We start from the raw sequence: 25856 nt of genomic DNA, 5'->3' as shown, positions 1-25856 counted from the left end.
TTTGCATGATATATTCACTCGTTTTATTCTCCTTTCTGTACCACAGTGTTTATATTGACTGATTGATGTTCGGGGTGCCACTGTGTCCTTGTACCATATACTAATGTATGTAATTGTTATACAGTTGTCCAATAAAGTATTTGGAAAAAAAAAAATTTAATGTATCAATATTTTAACTTGTATACAGATGTGTCCTCATACTGTACATCTTGCCTCAATACGTTACGTAGCGGGAGATGCCTGGAGTGAGTGAGCTGACAGGTCCATTACCATCAGCCATCTTTTTTTACTTAAAACGCGTCTTGTTCACATTGCATCGCTAATCACAGTGACTGGCTTATGATTTCACTTATTTTCCCTGGATTACTGAAGTCAGTATAGGAAATAACATTCCCATTGAAACTATATAATCCATCTCCTTGAAACTTTTACAAAGCTGTATGACATTTCTACAAGTTATAACTTTTATACATTCATTTTTATCAATGTTTTAGAACTTATTGAACCCAAATAATAATATATGTGATATTGAGCAGCCAGTAACTAATGGGTAATAAATTGTATTTTTAAATTGATATACTGTATGTGTAGAGACTCTTTTCTTGCCAGTTGTCTCTCGCTAATTAGCGTAGTATCTCATTAGGTTAATTGGTGCATTAGAGCTTTGTTTAAGGATACAGTTTTTTTGTATGCAACCACAAGCATACACTGTTTATAGAATATATTATTATATTATATGTATTTTATTGGCACTAAGATTAGAACCCGATTAGTTGTGTATTTTACTATAAAGCAGTGGCATGCAGTGGGGTGAGGCAGAGCCTTTCCTGTCATACTAACGTTTGCGCCAGTGTTTTGACTGTATCAAGTATATGAAAAAAAAAATATGTTAGGAATATCTTCTTTGTATTATTCTAATCATTTTTATAGTCAAAACTCTAGAGTAAGAAGTCTATGGCAGGTGAGGCAGCGCCTCCCCTGCATACCTTTTCTGCACATCTCTGATCAAAATTCACCAAATTTTCAGCAGTATATACTGCTGTACCTGTGTATAATGCCCACATGAATGCATAGGCTAATATATTGTGTGTAAATCAGGGTCTGGTACTAACCAGTGCCTCCCGAGCAATTTACCTCACCACACTTCCCTGCTATAAAGCAATGTAGTTGATTATGGTACAGTGTACATTGTACAAGTGTCCTGGACCCATCAGTGCAATAGTTCTGTCTATCTGGGGTCACTAATTTAAACACTGAATTCTCTGCACATTTACCCATCCTTTTCTTAAATGTACACTGCTTTATCTATATCTTGTTCTGCTTAGGCGTATCTTGTACCATTGGAGCATGCATTTGGGTACAAACTAGTAATGTCACTCCGCCTGACTATTAATGTAATTGTGCCTGACATGCAGTACCCGAGCACCAGGTTCGAATAGTTATTGGCTTGCTCTGATTTGGTTTGCCTGCCTGTAACCTTGACCTCAGGCAATAGATATTGAGATTAAGAATATTCTGAGATTTCTTCTTAGAAATGTTACCGATTGGAAAGACTACGGAGCTATGGAAGGTCTTTTTTTTTGTCCAGGAGTGTGATGTTCATATTCTTTTACAGAAAAAAAAGATTCTGAGATATTCTCACAAACATACTTTTCCTCCAGCAATGTTTCGGCTCATTTGCTTATCACCTACTCAATATGCTAATATCGGGATGCAGTTACAATACAGACTGTCGGGACCCCGGCGTTCAGGAGACCGATACCGGAATCCTGACCACTTCCTCGTATTCCCACTCGGTTGGTGGGTCTGCTCCGTGATTCTGGCATACGGGATGCCGCTGTCGGTATGCTGATATCCCGTCTGCCAGGATATCATATGTATAGTCTGTTTTATACACCCATATAGTTTTAATGGTGATAATAAGGGAAAATGGTGAAAAAGGTGGTAAGGCAATAAACACCTTGTGTTGATACCCCTTTTATTAATATGATTACCTTAAAAAATACCTCAATAGTTAGTTGAGGCAGTTATAGCAGAGTGAATTTATAGAAGAAGAAGGAATTTTCACAGCCACTTCATAACAGCACCCCCTAGTGGTAATAAGGTTACCTTACAGATGACCTCAGAAAAATGAGGTTAAAAAGCATGAAACATCCAAAGGCAAACAGCAATCGAATATGATTTTCTTTATTGTAGAATTCACATCACGACTCCAGCGGATTTATATGGAAAAAATATATACATTTCTCATAGTGTGATCTCATAATGTAATCATATTAACAAAAGGGGTATCAACACAAGGTGTTTATTGCCTTGCCACCCTTTTCACCTTTTTTCCTTATTATCACCATTAAAACCATGTGGGTGTATAAAACAGACTATAAATATGTTTGTGTTTTTTTGGCTCCTGAGGGAATGTGATTGGATAAAGAGGAGCGCCATCTCCATTTGACAACTTTTTGAACTCTATACTTGAAAGATCGGTGATATCTTTTTCTTTTGGATGCTGCCTCGTGTTTTGTTTATCCAAGAGTGCTGGAATAAGTACTGTTTGTCTTTTTTGTTTAGGATATCATATGTATTCCCTAATATCTATTCCATGGGTGTACCCTAGTAAATGCTATATGTAGGGAAGCCACTTCCTTAGGGCATATTGTTAGAAAAGAGCACACCCCTTACATAACTCATGTGGCTATTTACCCCTGTGTAGTAAATGTATTGTTCATCATTTGTGTATTGTCCTATATATATCTTGTCTGATTTCTGTTTACTGTCCAGTGTCAGACTAACAACAGGGTGGTTGGGGTGGTCACCCATGGACACCCACACAAGGGCTCCCCCACATGCAATGTCACCAGTAGGGGGGGCAATGTGACATATGAACTGGGGTTTCTCTGTGAAATAATTTGAACTGGGGGCATAAATTTGATAGCTCCGAAATTGCTGAAGCTTTATGAATACCCTCCTGAGGAGGGTATTCAATTAGCTGTGGTAATCTCTGAGCTTTTGAATTCATCCCTTCCTATTCAATTGAGGTCAATTTTTCGCCTATGTTTTAGGGAAATTTTCACCAATGCCTTTTCACCTTTTTTGTTAGTGAAAAGGAATTGGCCAAAAATGCCTCAAAATCAGCAAAAACGGCCCACATTTTCACTGGCACAGGTGTGAAAACATGTGGATTCACTGATCCATATGTTTTCTCTTCCTGCTGAATTTTTTGGCTAGGCGAAAAAGCAGCCCTGCTATAGAATAGGGCAAATCCTCATTTGCCCTTAAAAATAGCGAAAAGTCAAATTTTTTCACCTAGACAAAAAAATGACCTAATTGAATACCCCCTAAGTCTCCCCTAGCTCCCCTACCTTCCCATAAAAAAAACCTTTAAAATGCGGCATGCTCTAGTATGTGCATGCTGTACTCATCAACCATTGTGTGCAGGACATACTGTACTTCTGAATTTTCAAGTAGTGTGGACATACATGACTAGTGCTCGGATGGTAGGACAGTTCAATTTATGACTGCCATGCTGAAATTAAGAGCATTCTGTACTACATGGTGACAGGTGCACTTTACAACCACATTGCGTACAGCAGTGAAAGAGGTTTAAAACACAAAAACATCAACAGTATGTGGGTAAAGGATCACTCTGTATGAATCATGACTCCATACACAGAAGTTCACATGATCTCTCATTTTCCAGTCAATTGTTTGTGTGAAAGGGGCAGGAACATCTACTTTACCACCTACTGGCCAATGAGTCATCTCATTACACTAAAGTGAAAAAGATTTTCTTGATGACATTCACCAATGTAATTCAATGCCTATCATTTTTTCAGAAAAACAAATTGCTACACTCTTAAATTGAATCATCACTAAATTGGCACAGCTTCATGGTACTACGGTATATGTGTTTTTAATGTTAGTAAACTGCAATTGTAGGAGCCTGTTCACATCTGGAATTATCAAACTGGAAAACTTCCAGAGATTTCAATAGAATCCCATTAAAGGGCTTGTCCACCTTTAGATTATTTTCATTTATTGGCTTGGTCTGTACATGCCCTCCTAGCTTTTACTTTATCTGTATGGCTTTACTTTATGTTTTTTTAGCCATATCCCTGGGTTCAGTATACCGACAACGGCATCCCGGCTGACAGTATGCTAGCAGCATGGCAAGCGCAAAGATTCCCCTTGCAGGCTAGCTTCGCTCACCATACTGCCGGCTCGGTGGCTCACTGCGATCGCCACAGGTTCTATTCCCACTGTATGGATGTCGTGGACACCCACGAGTGGGAATAGCCCCTGCTAGCTGGGATTCCAGCTGGCGGCATTGTCAGCGGTTGGGATTCCGGCATCAGTATCCTGACCGCCGGGATCCCGACTACCAGCAACCTAACAACATCCCATATCTTTATATCATCATGCTGATTTACTTGCCAGATGATATAAAGACATTTTTAAGAAGCATATGATAGAAAAATAAAATCTTTTATTAAACGTTTTAAACAAAACAAATAAATGTAAAGCTTTTGAAAGTGAACAACCCATTTAAGCAATATATACCCTTAGGGGCCCATTTATCAAAGTATATTTGCGGCTATAGCCCCGAAAACACCTATCTTTGGGGGTTAACTGCAAATATTAGGCATCTCCTGAATGTAAGATACCTGTTGTGATCCCTCCATTACCGCCCACAGCCGCATCTCCCATAGGTTTCTAAGAGGGATGCAATGCTGCCAGATTTACCAATATACGGAATGCGATGCTTCCCGATATTGGTCCATGTGGCTACGGCCATCTGAAGATGGTGGTAGCCCATTGTAGCCTATAGGCTACACATTGCACTCTTAGCTGGGCAGAAATGGCCACTCTGCAGCGTGGTGAGAGCAGACTGCGCATGCGCAGACCCCCCGGCAGCACTCCCAGCACATCACAGGGACAGGCTCCTTTCGGAGACCTTGTCCCTGCGGATGGGTGCTGGATGATGCATCTGGCCAATAGAATAACATATTGTAATGCGATCCTAGAAGTCACATCCCGCTCAGATCGCATTCAATATGCGAGCAATAATAAATGGCCCACTTAAACACTTCTTAGATACTGCAGGCTTTCCCATGCCTTTCACTTTTTAAAGAAAGTTTTTGTTTAGACTGATCTGCAGCACCCCAGGAAGTTATGTCTGTGTCAATAATTTAGGTTGGTTATCCAATAATGTAATAATGCTAATTCATTAATCAATACAATTTACAATGTAAACATTATTTCTAATATCCTTAGTAAAAGCATAACATTTTACTATGCAAAGGAGCATGAACCTAAGGGTACTGTAGATAATATGTAACAGTGAGAGAAATTTCCCAGGTGTGGTATGATATGTTGACTGTTATTATGTCGATATGAAACATGTCTCCATGAGAATGTCAACATAGTCATGTTGAGATTGACCAAGTCGTCATTCATTATATATATAAAATTATGACATGTTGACATGTTAGTATATTGACATATCGTCCCTGGTGGACTTACCTGCTCCTAACAGCTGCAGCGGTTGCAGTGACTGCCTAACCCTAACCCTCCTGCCTGCAGCCAAACACTTATGTCTGTATTCTAACAATGTCAACTCTTCATATGTTGGTATTCTGAGAAAGTTGACACATTAAAGCATATGTAATAGGGTCCGAGTTTGCCAGAGGTGCGGGTTGCCGGCCGATCTCTGACATTTTTTTAAAGCCGCAATCATTTACAAGGCGTGGTTTTGCCTTGTGAATGACTGCCGCTTTAAAAAAACGTCTGAGATCAGCCAGCATCCACCACCTCCAGCAAACTGTGACCCTATTACATATGCCCCATTGCCTGTTGACATTTTGGCAATGTCAACATTGTGAATGTTGGCATTATAAATGTTGACACAATGACTACATCCCACATTACAATGATCTGGCACTTTGGAGGCATTTGTCCCATTTAGATTTCCAAATTGCTCGCAATCCTATTGTCTAATGTGCAACTGATCCACCCAGACATCATCCCACTGTAGGCGGGCAAACTCCAATGCAGAGACTTAATGATAAGTGCCACTTGTACCTTTCATGAATGAGAAAAGCCTCAATCATGTTACTGTAGTCCAGGCCAAACAGCCCCAGCTCTAACTACCAGTTAAAGTCCATTAACTTCTTTTGGTATTAGGCAATTCCCTCAACACATTCTCAAAACATGTACCCTATGTGTGATTGCCATCTTTACCACACAGTTATGCCCATTCATCCACCAGTGAGATGCGACGGACATAGAATCGCTCATATTTGCATTCACTTGGCTACAGAACATGCACAGTGCTAAAAAAAACCACAAGATCCATACACAGAACTGAACTATGTGGAACTTTTCATCAGCCCCCATGTGTCCAGCTACAGAGGAAAGGAAGTCCAATGATGGCTGAACCTTTATTGGTTGTGACCTATGGCCCTCATTCCGAGTTGTTCGCTCGGTAAAAATCTTCGCATCGCAGCGATTTTCCGCTTAATGCGCATGCGCAATGTCCGCACTGCGACTGCGCCAAGTAAATTTGCTATGTAGTTAGGAATTTTACTCACGGCTTTTTCATCGTTCTGGCGATCGTAATGTGATTGACAGGAAATGGGTGTTACTGGGCGGAAACAGGCCGTTTTATGGGCGTGTGGGAAAAAACGCTACCGTTTCCGGAAAAAACGCGCAGGAGTGGCCGGAGGAACGGAGGAGTGTCTGGGAGAACGCTGGGTGTGTTTGTGACGTCAAACCAGGAACGACAAGCACTGAACTGATCGCAGATGCCGAGTAAGTCTGGAGCTACTCAGAAACTGCTACGAGGTGTGTAATCGCAATATTGCGAATACATCGGTCGCAATTTTAAGAAGCTAAGATTCACTCCCAGTAGGCGGTGGCTTAGCATGAGCAAATCTGCTAAAATCCGCTTGCGAGCGAACAACTCGGAATGAGGGCCTATGTTCTGTCACTATGTCCTGAGCCATGCTCATCTGAGCTGCGTATATTCACACCTGCAGATCATAGGCAATACATTGCCTAGTCATGGGTGCGAATAGTCGCAGCCGGGCACAGCTAGTCACTACCACAATGTGTGTGCCCCTGGCATACTCATCGCAGGTAAGCTGAGCCAGGCTACATCTGTTTTGAGAAATTAGAGACAATTGGGAACAATGGCTTTAGTTATCATCCTATATAATAAAAGCACATGGGTGGCCACTAGATGGCTGTCAGTGGAGCAATTCAAGTGTTTCTCCATTCGGCATGCACAGACGCATTTTGACGGCCTGGTAACTACTAATCTAATATTTGTTATGTGTGCCAAAAGTTTTTTTTTCCTAAAGCCACATTTGCTTTGCTGTCTGTTCCTTCACCCCAAGACCTCATAACCTCATCTTCCATCAAACCCAATACAGTGTAATTATAAAATGAATAATATAATGGAATAAACCTTGTAAGCTTGCGAGCAGGGCCTTCCTACCTCTATGTCTGTCTGTTTTTACCCAGTTTTGTTCTATTACTGTTGTTCTAATTGTAAAGCGCAACGGAATATGCTGCGCTATATAAGAAACTGTTAATAAATAAATAAACCTTAAATAATTTTATTTTTATAAGCAATAAAATGTTTTTGTTTTTTTGTTTTTTTTACTGACAGTAGGCATATATGAGGAAAGTGATGAGATAAGGGTCAGCCTGCTGCAATAGCACTTACTGTACTTCCTTTTGTGGATTTAAGGCAAACCTGGATCTTAATGCTTCTAATTATATGGTCTTACTAATGTCTTCCTAGAAATGTGTTTCCAGATGACCTGCAAAGTGGTTTACTGTGACACAGATGTGTATTGGTTATATTGTACCAGTCATCTAATTACCATTCTCAACTTCATGATCATTGCCTCTAGTATTAATGAACTTATTATTAAATAATGTGCTTATTTTCTTCTAGATACATTTGAAGCTTTCATAATTTTTTCAATCCGCCATGAGATAAGACGGATCGACCTTCATAAGAGGGATTACAGCCTGTTAGTTCCTGGTTTAAGGAACACTATTGCATTGGATTTCCATTTTAATCAGAGTTTACTGTACTGGACTGATGTTGTGGAGGATAAAATCTATCGAGGTCGATTATCGGAGACATCGGGTAAGCAGTGTTTGTAAACATTGTTAAACTAAGCAAACAATATCACTAACATTCATTATTGTGTTCAATGAAGGTTTCATACATGGATAATGTTGCAAATTGTGCAAATGCATCAAAAACTGAATAGTTTGTAATATACCCCTATACATACATAAATAAATTCATACATACATACATACATGCTATGAAATGTAGAGGTTCAATTGATATATCAAAGGAATGTCTAATATTTCTTGTTTTTAAGGTGCATTTTTTGCTTGTATGCCATTATCTCATTTACTATTCGTGATTGGAAAGATTAACATAGCCTTCAATGCAAATGGTGAACTTTGACACTTAAATGCTTTAATTTTGTTATCAAATAGCAAAAGAAGACTTTAAACAAATAGCAAATATGAAGCTCAAACCTGATTTGGAAGCCTTGAACGTGATTGCAAATTATGAACATCAACTAAAAACTTTGAACTGTAAACTGGAATCAGGGCCCAAAGCTGTTTATACTGGGAACATGTTTGGGGTCATAGAACCGGTGAATTTTGAAACGGTTCCAAATTTTTCAGCAACTCTAATTACTGCACATTTGTGTACATTGCTTCATGTTATTGTAAGTCTCGCAGTCAGAACTGTTCACAGCATCGCAAACAAAAAGACTGTACAATACTTTTAATCCTGATTACTAATGATTTTCTCTGCAATTATGTTATGAATGACAGTCATGATTACAGCTGCTAAAAAATGTGTGCATATTTCTGTGCTAATTAGTTAATATTAAAATTGTTCTGTTTTTCTCTAGGTGTAAGTGGAATTGAAGTAGTCATTCAACACGGTCTGGCCACACCTGAGGGCTTAGCAATAGACTGGATTGCTGGAAACATATATTGGATAGACAGCAATTTAGATCAAATTGAAGTTGCTAAATTAGACGGCAAAATGAGATCAACATTGATAGCAGGTGGGATGGAACATCCGAGAGCCATCGCCTTGGATCCTAGATATGGGTAAATGATTCGTACTTGGTTTTGTGACTTTATTCTGTATTTGTAATTACTGTAATGATTGCAGAGTGATCTACAATCACTAGTAACAAATAATATAGACATATCTATTTACATATATATATATATATACACACACACACACACACACACACACACACACACACACACACACACACACACACACACACACACACACACACAATAGATAGATAGAGTCATTTGTGCCATGATAATTATAAGACAGTGTATGAGTCAGTTACTCATTGGAGAGGCACCCATTTAGAAAACTGATGCACGATTCATTAATTTACAGAGTGACAATTCGCTATTAAAACAAGTACGATTACTGAGACTGAGGTATGAGGCACACATACCTCAGTAATGGCACTAGTTCACACTGAGTTATGATCTCCACTGGCAGTAGGCAATTTGTATACTGTAATAATGCTTCAATTATTATTATCCCATTTTCTATGTTTGCAAATGTCTAAACCCACTGCAATGTCTATTCAAAAGATTATCAAATCTATTTAAAAGGACATTCATAGTATGAAAAAAATAAGATAAAGTGAACAGGGATAAAGTACCATCTAATCAGCTACTATCTGCCCTGTTAGAGGCTGTGTTTGAAAAATGACAGGAGCTGATTAGTTGCTAGTTTATCTCTTTCCACTTTTTCACTCTCCAAGGCTAAAGGCCCCCATCCACTAGTCCGATTTGGGCAGTTTTTGTCAGATTTCGACGCATCTGACATACAAATCTGATGAAAAGTGTCACATCGGATGGCTCCTCCGATTCAATGCGCAGTCCCGTGTCAAATATGTCTGAGCTATAGGCCCTTGGTGCAGCACTAAGGATTTATCTGAATCTGAAGAAATCAGGGGCACATTGGAGTGTTTTTTTTTTAACTTCAGATGTATTGCATCAGATTTATCTGAAGCGTCACTTGACTGGCATCTCCCTGTCCACTCCCAGCCACCACAGGATGCGGCGGCAGCAACAGAAGCTTCAGATCAATCCCATGTAGCATATATGCATCAGATACATCTGATGCGATCTGGCACAAGATAGATCGCATCAGATATATCTGAAGTGAATATAGTGAAAATGAAGCCCAGGATCCGATCCAATTCCAGGGAAGCTGCCGGGAGAGTTCAAGAGAAAGCTAATGCGACATGCAGCTCAGACAAGTTGCACTAGTGGATGGGGGCTTTAGGTCGATCTGCCCCTGTATACATACTGCACAAGGACAGTTTTAAGGTGCCCATACACTAGACGACCTGCAAACGTTGCATTGTCATTAACGATTTCCCTTAAACTCCCAACGGCAGCTCCCCGGCAGTCCTGGGCAAATGATATACTACAATACACGTAAGATATATCTTAACATATATCTTGAGATCTGGGAGTGGCTACAGCCAAGAGCATGCTGTTGTTGATGATAGCGTCAGATCTTCCCTGCAGCAGGAAAGTTCAGAAGCTCCGACCATCACCAGCGGGACCGCACATTGTTATCTTTCAGACACTGAACGATCTGCACTATTATGAATGATTTGTAGTTGTGATCTGTCGGAAATGGGCGAATGGCTCATGATATCGTCTAGTATACAGGCACCTCTAGAGAGGAGAAAGCCTGTCTGCAAGCTCCATGGGGGATCCCTCCTCTCTAGCAACACAGTAGACTCTGGCTTTGCACCACAGTCTACTACGCATGCACAGGTCTTCGGGAACATAACTCCAATGCTTTATTTCTTTTATACTTTGCATGCATAAATACAAAGGAATCGGCTACTGCGCCATATTCCCAGTGATTTCTGTCTGCAGCAGTGCGCCAATGCATGAATCTGGGGGGGGGGGGGTTAGACTAATTATATGAGTGTTGGGTGTGTAGTGAGGGCCCCCCAGAACCCAGGGGCACATGTACACTGCACAAACTAGATACGCCATTGTATTCTAAAGATAAAAGTTTTAAATGCTGAATTATTTGCCCTGCTGTGCTGTTCTGGTTATTTAACAGAAATTAATTGAAAATTAACTATTTTTGCAAACAGAGTATGTGCATTATGTGCACCATCACCAAAACGCAGTGGGGAAGGCCTTTTTTTAGATTACTGTACTCAAAAGAATCGAGTTTATAAATTCACCATGAACTAGTGACCTCTTTCTGACACACAATCCAGTATGTGCAGCCATTTTGTGGGTAAGCCTGAGCAACTTGGTTAACCAATAAGCTGTAATCACATGCAAAAAGGTTTACAACACAAAATGGCTGCCTATACTCTGCATAGGTGCACTTGAAGTTAACAATACAAAAATATTCTTACTGTCTCATGTTCACCTCAGTGCTTTTAATCACTTTAAATAAATTATATCCAATCCAGATGCTTTGCCAGTATATTTAAACTTAGAATTGTTAAATTATGCATAAAGAAAACTGAAATGGTACAGAACAAAAAATAATAATACATTCAAATTCAACAATGAAATAAGGTTAAAATCAGCAACAGATGCTGTAACAATAGATTCTAATAATTTCTTAATTTTCATATGCCAGCCCTGGGTTCTGATCGTGCTCCAGTTTTTCCAGCTCAGGCCATCATTATCCTTATGCTTTATAAGGAACAGGAGTTATTACTGCTCCTCATTCTGCCTGACATTTACATTAAGTGGTACTTGACCTTTTCATTCGAACATTTTAGATATTCCCTGTTTGAAGAAAATCATTTTGATAATGCTGTTCAATGGCTCAGTTGATTTTAATGGAACTTTAGTTTGCTTTACAAGGAGTTGGGTTTATCACTATTGTCTGTTCAGCACGAACAAAATTTATTCTGCTATTGTTTATTTTTAATTACATTTCCTAGTTAGTTACAGTAGATTGATAAAGCTGTTGCGTAACTCGATTTCCCAGTCCCAACCATAAAATCCTAGCTTAAAGCAGTATGCATGCACATACTGTATACAAGTTATAGTTATTGTTATTATTTGCATGTTATATGTGGTGTGATATGATATGCCGGCAATTCGGGATGCCTGCAGACAAAAGACCGACCGCAGCATCCCGATGAAGACAATCCCGACAGGGGCTAGGTAAGTATACTTACCCTCCCCCAATACGCCCCTAACCTTAAACCCCCCCCAAGGAGCCTAACCCTAACCCCCCCAGTGGTGCCTAAACCTACCCCCCCCCCTTTCCACAGCCTAAACCTAACCCTCCTTCCCCCGCAGCTTAACCCTAGCCCTCTCCAGTGGTGCCTAAACCTATCCCCCCCACCACCTTTCCACAGCCTAAACCTAGCCCTCCCTTCCCCGCAGCCTAACCCTAATCCTCCCCAGGGATTCTTAACTCTCCCTTCCCACAGCCTAACCCTAACCCTCCCTGGGGTTGCCTAAATCTAACCTGCCTCATGGGCTAAAAGTGAGATTCCCTGCATACGTACTTACGATCAGGATGCCGGCAGTTCTATATAATTTATGGTGGGTTACCAGGTTAAACATGCAAGCTCTATTTATTACAATGTACTATGTTACTTTTAAGAACATTTTTCAACTTTTAATGTATAATGTATGGTTTCTATGTGCCTTCATACAATTTGTACTACATATATTTTATTATGTTTGCTTTTCATTTCTTTTTAACCAGTGTATTGAAATCATCAGTTTTTTATTGGTTGTTCGAATGTGTACAACCAGTTTAGTCAATGTTACCTTCAGTAATGCTATATGTATGTGTTTTAGTTCTACATGTTTAAATGTTAAACATGACAAAATTTAGAAAATTCCCATTATACTTATTTTTGCATTAAAATATTCACATATTGGCCACTTGATCCTTATAAAAGACTTAAAATATAACAAACAATATACTCACTTCTTTAAGTATGATATATATATGGAATGCAGTTAAAATATCCCAACAGGAGATCGACGCCGGAATCCCGACAGGCGGTGAAATACCACCGACTGGAATCCCGATAAGCGCAAGTTATTCCCACTTGGTTGGTGGGTCCACGCCACCTACCAAGTGGGAATATAACCTGTGGTGAGCAAACCGAGCCACTGGACCTGAAGCATGGCGAGGCTGGAGCATGCAAGGGAACCCGCTGACGGGATTCCGAAAGACAGGATGCCACTGTCGTTATACTGACAGCCAGCAATCCCATCTGCTGATAATAATTACCGATCCCATTTTACCATATAGCATTAATTATAATAGCACTAATCACAAATTGTAACTATATAAGGCTGGATAAAATGTTCTGCCTCCTCTCCCAGCCACAATTGCGCCCACCGGCAGTATTCTAATGTTACTTCCGACGGGCACGACAAGTTCATTTCAACTCACTACCCCCAGGGGTAGCGACCTGAAATGCACGTCAAGAGACCTGTTTGGGCACCCAAGTGGGTAATTTCATGATCATGCCTATTACTTTAGTCCGGTTTAGGTGCTTTGCATGCTTAAACCCCACTGTAATGGACTCGATCAGCGCGATAATGGGGGGCCATTTGAATATTGCCCCTCTGTCTCTCGTCACTTTAAACAGGATATAGGGGGTATGATAAGATTTGAATTCCCCCATAGTATATATTAGCTAAAAATACATAATTTTAGGAGGATATAAGAATATTTATCTTACAAACAGAAATGAGAGCTGTCACAAGGAATCAGTGAAATTATAAAGTTAAAGCAGATAAGTATTTGCTCTAATAATTAGACTTAACATAACTGTAAGGTACGTGATGGACATATTTTCTAAAACGGTGTTGTTAATCCTGGATAATACCCACAAATCACCATTCCTACCTATGTTCTTGCTACAAATGTATGCTCATACATATAGCATCTTTTTTTGGCAAAATGATGCCCAACACAAAGATGCATGAGGACACATATGTATGCAGGGCTGGATTATAGGAGGGATCACAGGGGTGGTCATCTCGAGGCCCCCACAGATTAGGGGCCTCATCCAGAATTGGCCACAGCTCTTCTCTCCAGACCACAGCATTTAGCTGTGCCTTCATTCCCCCACGTCCTTGGCAGTTCATTAACAGCAGCCGCCATGGACCTCCTCACTACACAGTCTTGTGGGATAGTGACGTTAAATTCCAACAAGACACTGTCCCAGGGCTGCCTGTGGCTGCTGCCAAGACAGAGGAGCTGCAAAGGGGTTGGGTTCGGGTGACCGGCTGTTAGGAGATGTTGCGTTGTCCTGGCTCCTTGCTCTCCTGGTCCCTCACTGAGACTGCAGCTCAATAACATCAGAGTGTCTAAAGCAGATAGGTGATGTGATATTTGTGTGAGTGTGTGAGCCATTGTTATTGTGCGCACAGGTGGCATCAATATTTTTAATGGGGGTCCCACAACTTAGTTGCCCTGGGCCCCCACAACCCATAATCCGGCCCTGTACGTATGTGTCCTACATTGAATTTATGCCTGCAAAATCACACATAAAAAGTATACCAGTAACAGGGTGCACACACAATAAATATAAGACTGAAAATACTGTAACATGTACACATATTGCTTGGCACATTTCTTCACTAACTGTTGTGCTATGTGTATCTATCATACTGTATGTTGTAATTTCATTTGAGCAGAGCAGCCTTTCTTCATATGTCTTAAATCTTTTCTACTTATCGTGAACTCCAACAAAGACTCAAAGACACATAGTCAGAGTCCTTGGGCCAGATGTAATGACGTCCAAGTTTTCCAGAGGTGCGGATTCCTGGCCGAACGTGTCCTTTTTTTTAAAGCGGCAATCATTTACAAGGCATGGTTTTGGATGGGAACACGCACCTCCGGCCAACTCGGATGTCATTAGATCCGGCCCCTTGTCATAAGAGCATTGGTGGCAACAGGAACAGTAATTTGTACGTATAAAAATGTTTTGCTTCCCAATATATCTTTTTAGTTTTCTATGAACTTGTTGGTTTCTTGTGGATCTAGGATTCTGTTTTGGACAGACTGGGATGCCACCTTTCCACGCATTGAGTCAGCATCTATGAGTGGAGCTGGGAGAAAGATCATCTACAAAGATATGGAAAGCGGAGCTTGGCCCAATGGTCTCACCGTAGATCATTTTGAAAGAAGAATTGTTTGGACAGATGCCAGGTTATATTCCCTTCAGATATAACATTATACTGTAGTTGGTTTAATTAAAATATGTGTTGTGGCTTTGCCGTAAATCTATCAGCATTACTGATCACTTTGCTTTTCCCCTGCACCTCAGTTAGGTTGCTTTTTATAGGGTATATGCAATTGCGGTCGAATTCCCCCGTAATTTAACAACCAGCACCAGGCTCTGCATCCGGTCCTGGTGCAAAAAATAAGGGGGACAAAAACGTAGGGGTCTTCCATATTTTTCACATCAGCACCGGGCTCCACTAGCCAGAGAGATAATGATACAGCCGGGGGACACTTTTATATTGGACCCTGTGGCCGTGGCATTAAATCCCAAACTAGTCACCCCTGGCCGGGGTACCCTGGAGGAGTGGGAACCCCTTAAATCAAGGGGTCCCCCTCTACAGCCACCCAAGGGCCATGGGTGAAGCCCGAGGCTGTCTCCCCCATACAAGGGTGGTGGATGGGGGGCTGATAGCCAGAGTGTAAAATGAAAGAATATTGTTTTTTGTAGAAGAACTACAAGTCCCAGCAAGCCTCCCCCACAAGCTGGTACTTGGAGAACCACAAGTACCAACATGCAGGGGGGAAACGGGCCCGCTGTTACCTGTAGTTCTACTACAAAAAAATACCCAAATAAAAACAATACACACACACACCGTGATAGTATAACTTTATTACATACATGCTCACCAACATACATACAGTACATACTTACCTATGTTGACACGAAGAGTCGGTCCCCTTCTCCACGTAGAATCCACGGGGTACCTGTAAAGAAAATTATACTCACAACAATCCAGTGTAGATCGGTCCTCTTCTTGTTTGTAATCCACGTACTTGGCAAAATAAAAAAACGGAAAACATGGACCACGCACTGAAAGGGGTCCCATGTTTACACATGGGAACCCTTTCTCCTGATTGGCTGCATGCGCCTGAGCTGTGAATCAGGCGGCGCACTCGCGATACACTGTAGAGCATAGGCACTCCATTGTATCCAATGGTGGGAAATTTGCGGTCAGCAGTAGACCACAAGAGTGACCCCACATAACCTTGCGGTCTACCGCTGACCGCAAAGTTCCCACCATTGGATACAATGGAGCGCCTATGCGCTACAGTGTATCTCGAGTGCGCCGCCTGATTGGCTGTGCGCACCTGAGCTGTCAATCAGGAAGAGTGCCATGACGTGGTGCTCCCTGATTGGCTGAAGGGACCCTCTTTGACAGCAGTCACGGGGTTCCCGCTAGTCGGGGAAAGGGGTCCCATGTGTAAACATTGGAACCCTTTCAGTGCGTGGTTTGTGTTCTTTGTTTTTTGTTGTTGCCAAGTACGTGCATTACAAACAAGAAGAGGACCGATCTACACTGGTTTGTTGTGAGTATAATTTTATATACAGGTACCCCGTGGATTCTACGTGGAGAAGGGGACCGACTCTTCGTGTCAACATAGGTAAGTATGTATGTATGTATGTAGGTGTGCATGTATGTAATAAAGTTATACTGTCACGGTGTGTGTGTACTGTTTTTATTTGGGTATTTTTTGTAGTAGAACTACAGGTACCAGCGGGCCCATTTTTCCCCTGCATGCTGGTACTTGTGGTTCTCCAAGTACCAGCTTGCGGGGGAGGCTTGCTGGGACTTGTAGTTCTGCTACAAAAAACAATATTCTTTTTTTTGACACTTGGCTATCAGCCCCCCATCCGCCGCCCTTGGATGGGGGGACAGCCTCGGGCTTCACCCCTGGCCCTTGGGTGGCTGGGACCCCTTGATTTAAGGGGTTCCCACTCCTCCAGGGTACCCCGGCCAGGGGTGACTAGTTGGGGATTTAATCCCACAGCCGCAGGGACCTATATAAAAGTGTCCCCCGGCTGTTGCATTATCTCTCTGGCTAGTGGAGCCCGGTGCTGGTGTGAAAAATACGGGGGACCCCTGCGTCTTTTGTCCCCCATATTTTTTGCACCAGGACCGGATGCAGAGCCTGGTGCTGGTTGTTAAAATATGGCGGAACCCCTGTCATTTCCCCCCCCATATTTTTACAACCAGGACCGGCTCAAAGAGCCAGAGGCTGGTAATGCTTTGGAGGAGGGACCATTTTTTTTCAGGAATTTTAATACTTTCACACCCCTTCCAACCTAAAAACATGCCCTGATCTCTCCATATTATTGTAGTTAGTAAAAAAAAAAAAATTATTTTAAAAAATGATTAAATAATACTTGTGGCTCCTAAGGACAAACCAAGTAGAAAATTCCTTCTAATATAAATAGATATGCTATTAGCAATAAAAAAAGCACAAAAAAATTCATGTTTTTAAAAATTATTATTAGATCACGACAGGAAAATGAGGCAGAATGAAATTGACAAAATGACTGTCGAAAAGCACTGTTGTCGAATCGACATTCTTCAATTGAATATACTTTTGTTGAAAAGCCGCATTTTAACATTGCAGACATGTCGAATTGAAAAAAAGTTGAATTGCCAAAAGTCGAAAATGAAACGGCAGGATTTTTGTCGAAAAGTACTGTGTTGCATTGTCGAATCAAATTCGACAGGTTTTTTGTGTCGAAAATGACCCGTTTTTCGGCAATTCGACTGCAATTGCATATACCCCTATATCTTGCCACTGTCACAGTTAAGACTGCTGTACACATAAGAAATGATGATGATAGATCTGCAAAAAACTAGTGTTTTGATAAAAGAACATCTTCTCCATATTTAACAAGTAATAGGTATCATTGACTACCACTGGCAATAGCTTCCATCTGCCATGCACAGGGAGGCCTATTGAAAAAGGATCTGCATGGTACATGTACCACCAGTATTCTCTTGATGCTCACATCATCTCAGGACAGTGAGATCAATGTAGCAAGAGAAAAAAAATATATGCCTTTTTTACTGAAAAAGATTTACCGGTAGTTTTAAATATATATATAAACATTTCCTTTTCTTGAATTGAAAGTAAAACTGGAAGCCCAAGCCAGCAAGTTCTGCCCTTCCACTTTAAGTCAGTATTGCCATAGAGCTAAGTATTCTTCATGTCCCCCAGGGAACTTTCTTAGTAAATTGCAGTGATAACTAATTTTCTATTGTTGCAATAAGCAGCTATAGAAAATCCAGTTTATCATTGCAGATATACACCTTTACTAATACAGTAAGAACATGTTAAAGAGAAGAAGCACCTTTACTTAGCAATACATATATATAATTAAAAAAAAAATAAGAATATTTAATAAATGTTATATGTTATGTCATTGAATGCAATATTACAAAACCTCTTAAGATAAAGTGCTCTGTGGCCATATGAAATCACAATGCTTTTTCGTACAGGCTCTGAAAATCTGATGGGACTTCTAAGATCTATAATAAGTTAATCAATTGTGCAGTATACCTTCTAATATACAAGTTTATGAGGGGGGGGGTTCAAACAACAGTAGTAATTTTTACCATGGCTAATTGATCCCCAAGAGCTATCCATTTAGCTCCACGTTGGCACTTATTGGGGATTTTTTTCCCGTAACCTGGCAAGGTCCTGAAAAAAAAATCCAGATAAGTGACCTGTTTTTGCAGCCACAATCGCGAAAATACATAGGTTTGAGAACTTATCCTGGATCCTATGTGTTTTTGGCCCAAAATTGCTTCATTTTAAGGTGAAAAAAATAGGATTCAATTGAATTTCTGGAAGAAAAGATATGGCAAAAAATTGTGGTAAAGCCTGTTTTTTTCACTCAAACATTTTTTGGGCATAATTGAATTTCCCCCTAAGTATTAAACACTAGTAATGAACTCAAACCTCCCCAAATATAAGCAATGACATCAGAACTCTCTGTTTAGACCAACATTTTTACATAACTTTTTATATATATATTAACAACACTGACTTCACCTGTAGGAAATTAAGCTGCAAATTATATATTTTGTTCATCTGTGTTTCTGTAGGTCTGATGCAATCTATTCAGCCCTGTATGATGGAACTTCCATGAAAGAAATTATAAGGGGTCATGAATACCTCTCTCATCCTTTTGCTGTTTCACTGTATGGCAGTGATGTGTACTGGACAGACTGGAGAACGAATACCTTGTCTAAAGCCAACAAATGGACTGGCCACAATGTCAGTGTTATACAAAAGACAAGTGCACAACCATTTGATATACAAATTTATCACCCAAGTCGTCAACCACAAGGCAAGTCTACATTATATAGCTTTTTTTGTAATTTATACCAGTATATTCAATGTGAAGTGTTAATTTAGGATTACATGTGCAGGTGAACTTTAGAAACATATTGTTTTGAATTAATATTGATGGAAGTAAGAAATGTTCTGTTTCTTTCAAATTCTGTTTATTTCATTTTGCCATTGACAACAAATGTAAATGAGAGTGAAGTGGCAGATTCAGCTGGTATTCCCGCAGGGTAATAAGGTGGTTATTATCACTGTAAATCCAAAGATTGAGCCGGAGAGTTCACAGAAAACCCCAGAAAGGGTACTTGCTGTTAACTACTGATAAACATTGGATAAATAATTAAATTAAATATATCCAGTGTGATGTAGCAGTGAGAGACCCATTTTATGTTAATTTATTATGCGCATAACAAACTCCCTTTCTGCATCTATAAATGAAAATTACTTTGCACCCTGCCTCATGTTCAACAGTGAAATCAAATATATTGAATTAATTGTCTTTTTTTTTTTTTATTAATGGGTGATTGATTATCTTGAGAGAGTACAACAGGCAAACAAATAATTTTACCTTAAACCTTTATTCTCTTTAGCCGTAGAACTAATGATTTTTCCCCTTCTTCATTTGTAATATTAATTTTCCCACCAGCAAACAAAAGCTACGTACAGTACCTGATGTCATTAATTTTTCTGTCGACAACACAACAATTACTCTACCCCTCAGATCTCTGTTGCCACAGAACTTCCCATTGGTCCCCAATCATCACATCAAAGTCCTATTGCATTCATGTGGGACACATCTACAAAAAAAGTCACATATAAACTGCTACGTTCACTACTGTAATTCTATTCTTACTGGTTTTCTTCTAACAAGAGTAATAAATACATCCTTATAATTAATGTTAAATGCAGCGGTAAACTAATTGTCCTCAACAACTACTGCTGCTTCACTCTATGGGGTATTTTTACTAAGGTGCGGGTATTTATCAGTGGAGATGTTGCCCATAGTCTTGTGAGCAGGGCCTACCTATCTTGTTATACTGTATATCTGTTCTCTATCGCCACAGCTGCGGGATGCCAGCTGATCTCCAACATTTTCTTTTAAAGGGGCAATCACTTGCAAAGCAAAACCATGCCTTGTAAGTTATTGCCTCTTGAAATAAATGTCCAAGATTGTCCGGCATCCCACACCTCCGGTGATTTCGAACGCCATTACATCCTGCCCATAGTGCTGATTAACTGGACCAGCCAGAAACTGTATATACAATATAGAGCTTTTTAGTTTGATTTTTTACATATGTATTTTTGCCACATTGAATAAGTTTTACAGTAACAAGCTTCTATTATGATTGCTTATTATCATGTAAATATGCCAAATAATGTGTCTGGCGGGTGTGTTTTACATGCCTTTCATATTCTCTATTGCTTGTTAAATAATACATAGAGTACTCCACACCATATTCAAAAGAGCATAGACATTTTTTGACACAAATAAACTAAGATTTATAACATTCGGTGACAATGTTCTTTCCTCTTTTTAATTTCTTTCCCCCTCACATTCTAAAATAATCTTCTGAAACATAAGCCTGTGTATTTATATTCTGGTAATTATACGTTTTTAAGCTGACACTTTGTGAAGGCGAAGATTTAGTGCTATTAAAGCAGACAGTTTGGATTATACATATTATACTTATTTTGTGTACCTGCCATTAATTCACCTCTACTTATATTTTAGTGTCAAACATGTAACATGAAACACAGGCACTACGGAAGCCAAAACCGTAAATGTATTAACACTTCCATGCTGACTTGACTGTTCCATGAGATAAAATGTAGTCATATATATTTACATGAATTGAAAGCATACTCATAGGCGTGCGCACGGGGGGTGCCTGGTGCGCACAGGCACCCCCTAATGTCCGGCACCCCCCCCCGCACCTGTGATCCATTGTGCCGCCGATGTGAAGATATGGCGCCGCCAGCGGCTCTGCAGTCGCACATCTGAACAGAGCCGCCTGTGGTGGCGCCGATGCGGGTGCACTGCGGGCTGCGGCGCCGGCACTGTTGGTGGGGCACTGTAGTTAGCGTATGTATGATAGCCCCTATCGGGAGGAGGGCTGCTGCGCATGCCCGGCTGCAGCAGCTCCTCCACCCATGGTCCTTTGCGGAGTCAGTGAGACTCCGGACATTGCGCCACCACTGTGGCCGGACCTTTGCTACCCTCCAGCACAAAATGCAGGGGCAGACCAGCGCACGATGACGTTTATTTTTGATAATAGTAAGGCAACTTACATGTATTCAAAAGTGTCTGTGTATATATATAAACATGTGTGTATATATATATATATATATATATATACACACACGTGTGTGTGTATATATATATACAGGTTGAGTATCCCTTATCCAAAATGCTTGGGACCAGAAGTATTTTGGATATGGGATTTTTCCGTATTTTGGAATAATTGCATACCATAATAAGATATCATGATGATAGGACCCAAGTCTAAGCACAGAATGCATTTATGTTACATATACACCTTATACACACAGCCTGAAGGTCATTTTAGCCAATATTTTTAATAACTTTGTGCATTAAACAAAGTGTGTCTACATTCACACAATTCATTTATGTTTCATATACACCTTATACACACAGCCTGAAGGTCATTTAATACAATATTTTTAATAACTTTGTGTATTAAACAAAGTTTGTGTATATTGAGCCATCATAAAACAAAGGTTTCACTATCTCGGTCCTACTCAAAATATTCTGTATTTCGGAATATTCCGTATTTCGGAATATTTGGATATGGGATACTCAACCTGTATGTATATATATATATATATATATATATATATATATATATATATGTGTGTGTGTGTGTGTATATATATATATATATATATATATGTATATATACTCAGTATGTATATATGTTTAAGTATATATATATATATATATAAATATATATATTTATATATATATATATATATATATATATATATATATATATGTTTATATATAGATGCTAAGTGGATGGTGGCACTTGCAGGACTTTAAAGCATGCTACGTTCCTCTGCTGAGTTGTCAATGTTTCAATTTATTCAATACATTTTCGTCAGGACAATAATTTTCATTATTTCCTGACGAAAATTTATTGAATAAGTTGAAACGTTGACAACTCAGCAGAGGAACGTAGCATGCTTTAAAGTCCTGCAAGTGCCACCATCCACTTAGCATCTATTGTTTCTACCGGAGGGCAGCAAGGCCAGTTGTGAATAGGGGGGCCAATCCAGAGATTGGGATCCAGTGTTCGCAAAAACGCGATATGGCGCGTATTTTACGCGATTTTGCTGCCCGGTGACTCACTTTTTCAAAGTGGGTTGGTCCCCGGAGACGCGCTCTGCCTGTATTGGCTACAGGTTTAATAATTGATGTCTCCCTTGCCCAGCTGCAGAGGGGACTATAAAAGTGGAGGAGAAGCAGCCAGGCAAGGCAGATATCATTCATTAAACTTGTAGCCAATCCCACTGGAGCTCATACTCGGGTACCCCCACCCATTCTGAAAAAGTACATACAGTATGCCGTCAGCAGGGAGCCGCGCTCAGGAGTGTGTTCCGCCTACCCACTAGTCCCTCCCGCGGCGAGCAGCACCTGCAGCCAATGCCAGAGCTGCTGGAATCCCGATACCTCGTGGCGTAACTACCGTGGGCCACATCCCCCACACCAGACACACTGCAAACAGCCCTTCTCCGGTGGGTAGCGGTGCTGAAGGAAGAAATGGATTCCGCTCGGCGACTGCAGCTGGAGGTCTGATGGAGTGCCTGCTGAAGCTCGAAGAGACTGCGCAGAGGGACCCACCACTGGGCGAAATCTGCTGTGCCCAGGTTGTGGGGTATCCTTTGTGAGCGGTCACACGTACGGCTGGCTCTGCATGAATGGTGAGCCAAGCAGGCGCTGCCGGGTGTCCCAGGGGGACATGGGCAGCTCTTCCCGCCAGACATACGTACTGCTCCTACAGCTGGTGGATTGGTGTGTGCCCGGGAGCAAGGGCTAGCAGTACCAGGACAACGCTGAACTGCTGGGTGCTGGACACAGGTGACTTACAGCCCGGGGACCGTACCCTGCCTGTTACTGCCCACGCAGACATTGTGTGACACCCTGCACTATACCCCCTACCCCTGTGTATGTGTGACACAGTGTACCCATTACCCCATATGTGTGTGTGTTTGTACTCCTCTACCCATATGTGTGACACCCTGTACCCCCTACCCCTGTGTGACACTGTACCCCCTATCCTTGTGTGTGTTTGTGCCACCTTGTACGCACACTCTACCCCTGGGTTTTTGTCACCCTCTACCTCCCCTCTCTGTAGAAAGGTGTCCCTTTTCAAAATTTTGTTATGGGGCCCCCAAAGTTCTAGTTATGCCCCTGCCGATACCCCGTGGCCTCAGCGCCGCCCCACAGTTCTCCACAGACCGTGTTGCTGTGCTATCGGCAGAGGGGAGCTGGGAGGAGAGAGCCACCTGAGAGCACTGCCTCCTGGATCGGTGATCCAGACAGGCTGATGCCTCACCTCGCGGGGACCTCCAACAGAGGCCAGGACCGCCAGAGACGGCCATCCACAAGGTGATGGGCCGCTACAGGCAGGACGTAATTGCAATAAGAACGGAGAAGGGGACGCAGAGAAAATACAGAGAAGGCAATGTGTCGCCGTAGTGATTGCAGTGTGCGACAGTAGTGAGAGCGCAGTGATTGCAGTGTGTGGCAGTAGTGAGGGTGCAGTGATTATAGTGTGGCAGTAGTGAGGGCGCAGTGATTGCAGTGTGTGGCAGTAGTGAGGGCGCAGTGATTGCAGTGTGTGGCAGTAGTGAGGGCGCAGTGATGGCAGTGTGTGGCAGCAGTGAGGGCGCAGTGATTGCAGTGTGTGGCAGTAGTGAGGGCGCAGACTATTGATTGCAGTGTGTGGCAGTAGTGAGGGTGCAGTGATTATAGTGTGTGGCAGTAGTGAGGGCGCAGTGATTGCAGTGTGTGGCAGTAGTGAGGGCGCAGTGATTGCAGTGTGTGGCAGTAGTGAGGGCGCAGTGATGGCAGCAGTGAGAGCGCAGTGATTGCCGTGTGTGGCAGTAGTGAGGGCGCAGTGATTGCAGTGTGTGGCAGTAGTGAGGGCACAGTGATTGCAGTGTGTGGCAGTAGTAGGGGTGCAGTGATTATAGTGTGTGTCTTTAGTAAGGGTGCAGTGATTGCAGTGTGTGGCTGTAGTGACAGAGCGGTGAGCTAGGATCACAGGTTTTTTTTTAAGTGTTATTACACTTACAGCATTGAAGACTACTTGCCCCTGCTGCTATCTATCCTTTCCTCCTCCTTACCCCCAGTATTGACTTCCCCTAACCCCCGTCTTGCCCCCCAGTACTACCCCAGCTGCTATCTACCTTTAGCCCCTCACTACCCCCAGCACTGCCTGCCCCTATCCCCTTCCTTGCCCCTCAGCACTATCCCAACTACTGTCTGCACTTACCCCTCTCTACCCCCAGCACTTCCTGCCCTTACCCCCTCTACCCCTAGCTCTACCCTAACTTCTCCCTGCCTCTACCTCCAGCTCTAACCAGCTTCTCCCTGCCTCTACCCCCATAATATGTGATAGGACCCAGAAACAGTGGAGTAGGACCCCAATTTTTTTAACGTAATGGGTCCCTGGGACCCACAATTTTTTTCGCTCAGCGCGATCACTGGGATCTGCGGGATCCCAACCCCAAAACACCAGGGTTTGAATCCTGGGATTGGCGGTTCCAATCATGGGATTGTACTGTGTATGTGCAGTTCCCTGCTCCACTTCCCCCGGCAGCTTCTCTCCCAAGTGTGTGTAACCCTTTTTTTTATATATATATGTGTATACTAGCCCATTAGGCGGTGCTAGACACGCCCAGTAGGAGGTGCTAGGCACGCCCAGTAGGCGGTGCTAGGCACGCCACTCCAGTCATGCACCCCCTAATAAAATGTGCTGCGCACGCCTATGAGCATACTGATAACATTCTATACAGTAGCGTCTGACAAGCCTTGTCTAAGTGCATCTACTTGCTACTCATCGATCTTTAGTGAGCTGGCTTCATGCTATTTATTCCCCAAGGCAAGTCACTGTAGGGAGAGAGAAAACACATTCTTCTTCCATTTAGACCCGGTCGCAGTAGCAGCCCGCAGCGCAGTTTCCCCAGTGGATGTGACCACAATGTGATTGACATCAGCGGGTGTTTGCGGGGCGATGACGTGGCATCGAGGGGGTTTTGAGGCTGGGACTGTTTTTGGGGTGGCTGCATGAAGTCATATGCATCCGCTCTGAAAAAAAAAGGCGTCAGACCGCCTGACAGCTCAGCCAGGTTGCGCTGCCAGGGGTCAACCTTAATT

The 25856-nt window shown here is 41.8% G+C and overlaps 1 protein-coding gene across 1 annotated transcript in view; it reads left to right on the top strand.

Moving 5' to 3' along the window:
- Window positions 1-25856, top strand: part of LRP1B (LDL receptor related protein 1B) — a 1835733-nt gene that overhangs the window by 1000502 nt on the left and 809375 nt on the right. The window contains exons 24-27 of the mRNA XM_063932605.1: window positions 7961-8158; window positions 8952-9156; window positions 15104-15268; window positions 19210-19454. Coding sequence (XP_063788675.1) covers window positions 7961-8158; window positions 8952-9156; window positions 15104-15268; window positions 19210-19454 — 813 coding nt within the window. The remainder of the gene's footprint in view (window positions 1-7960; window positions 8159-8951; window positions 9157-15103; window positions 15269-19209; window positions 19455-25856) is intronic.

This window comes from Pseudophryne corroboree, chromosome 7 (genome assembly GCF_028390025.1).
Source record: "Pseudophryne corroboree isolate aPseCor3 chromosome 7, aPseCor3.hap2, whole genome shotgun sequence".
Lineage (NCBI taxonomy): Eukaryota > Metazoa > Chordata > Amphibia > Anura > Myobatrachidae > Pseudophryne > Pseudophryne corroboree.
This window is presented reverse-complemented; position numbering and strand designations above follow the sequence as displayed.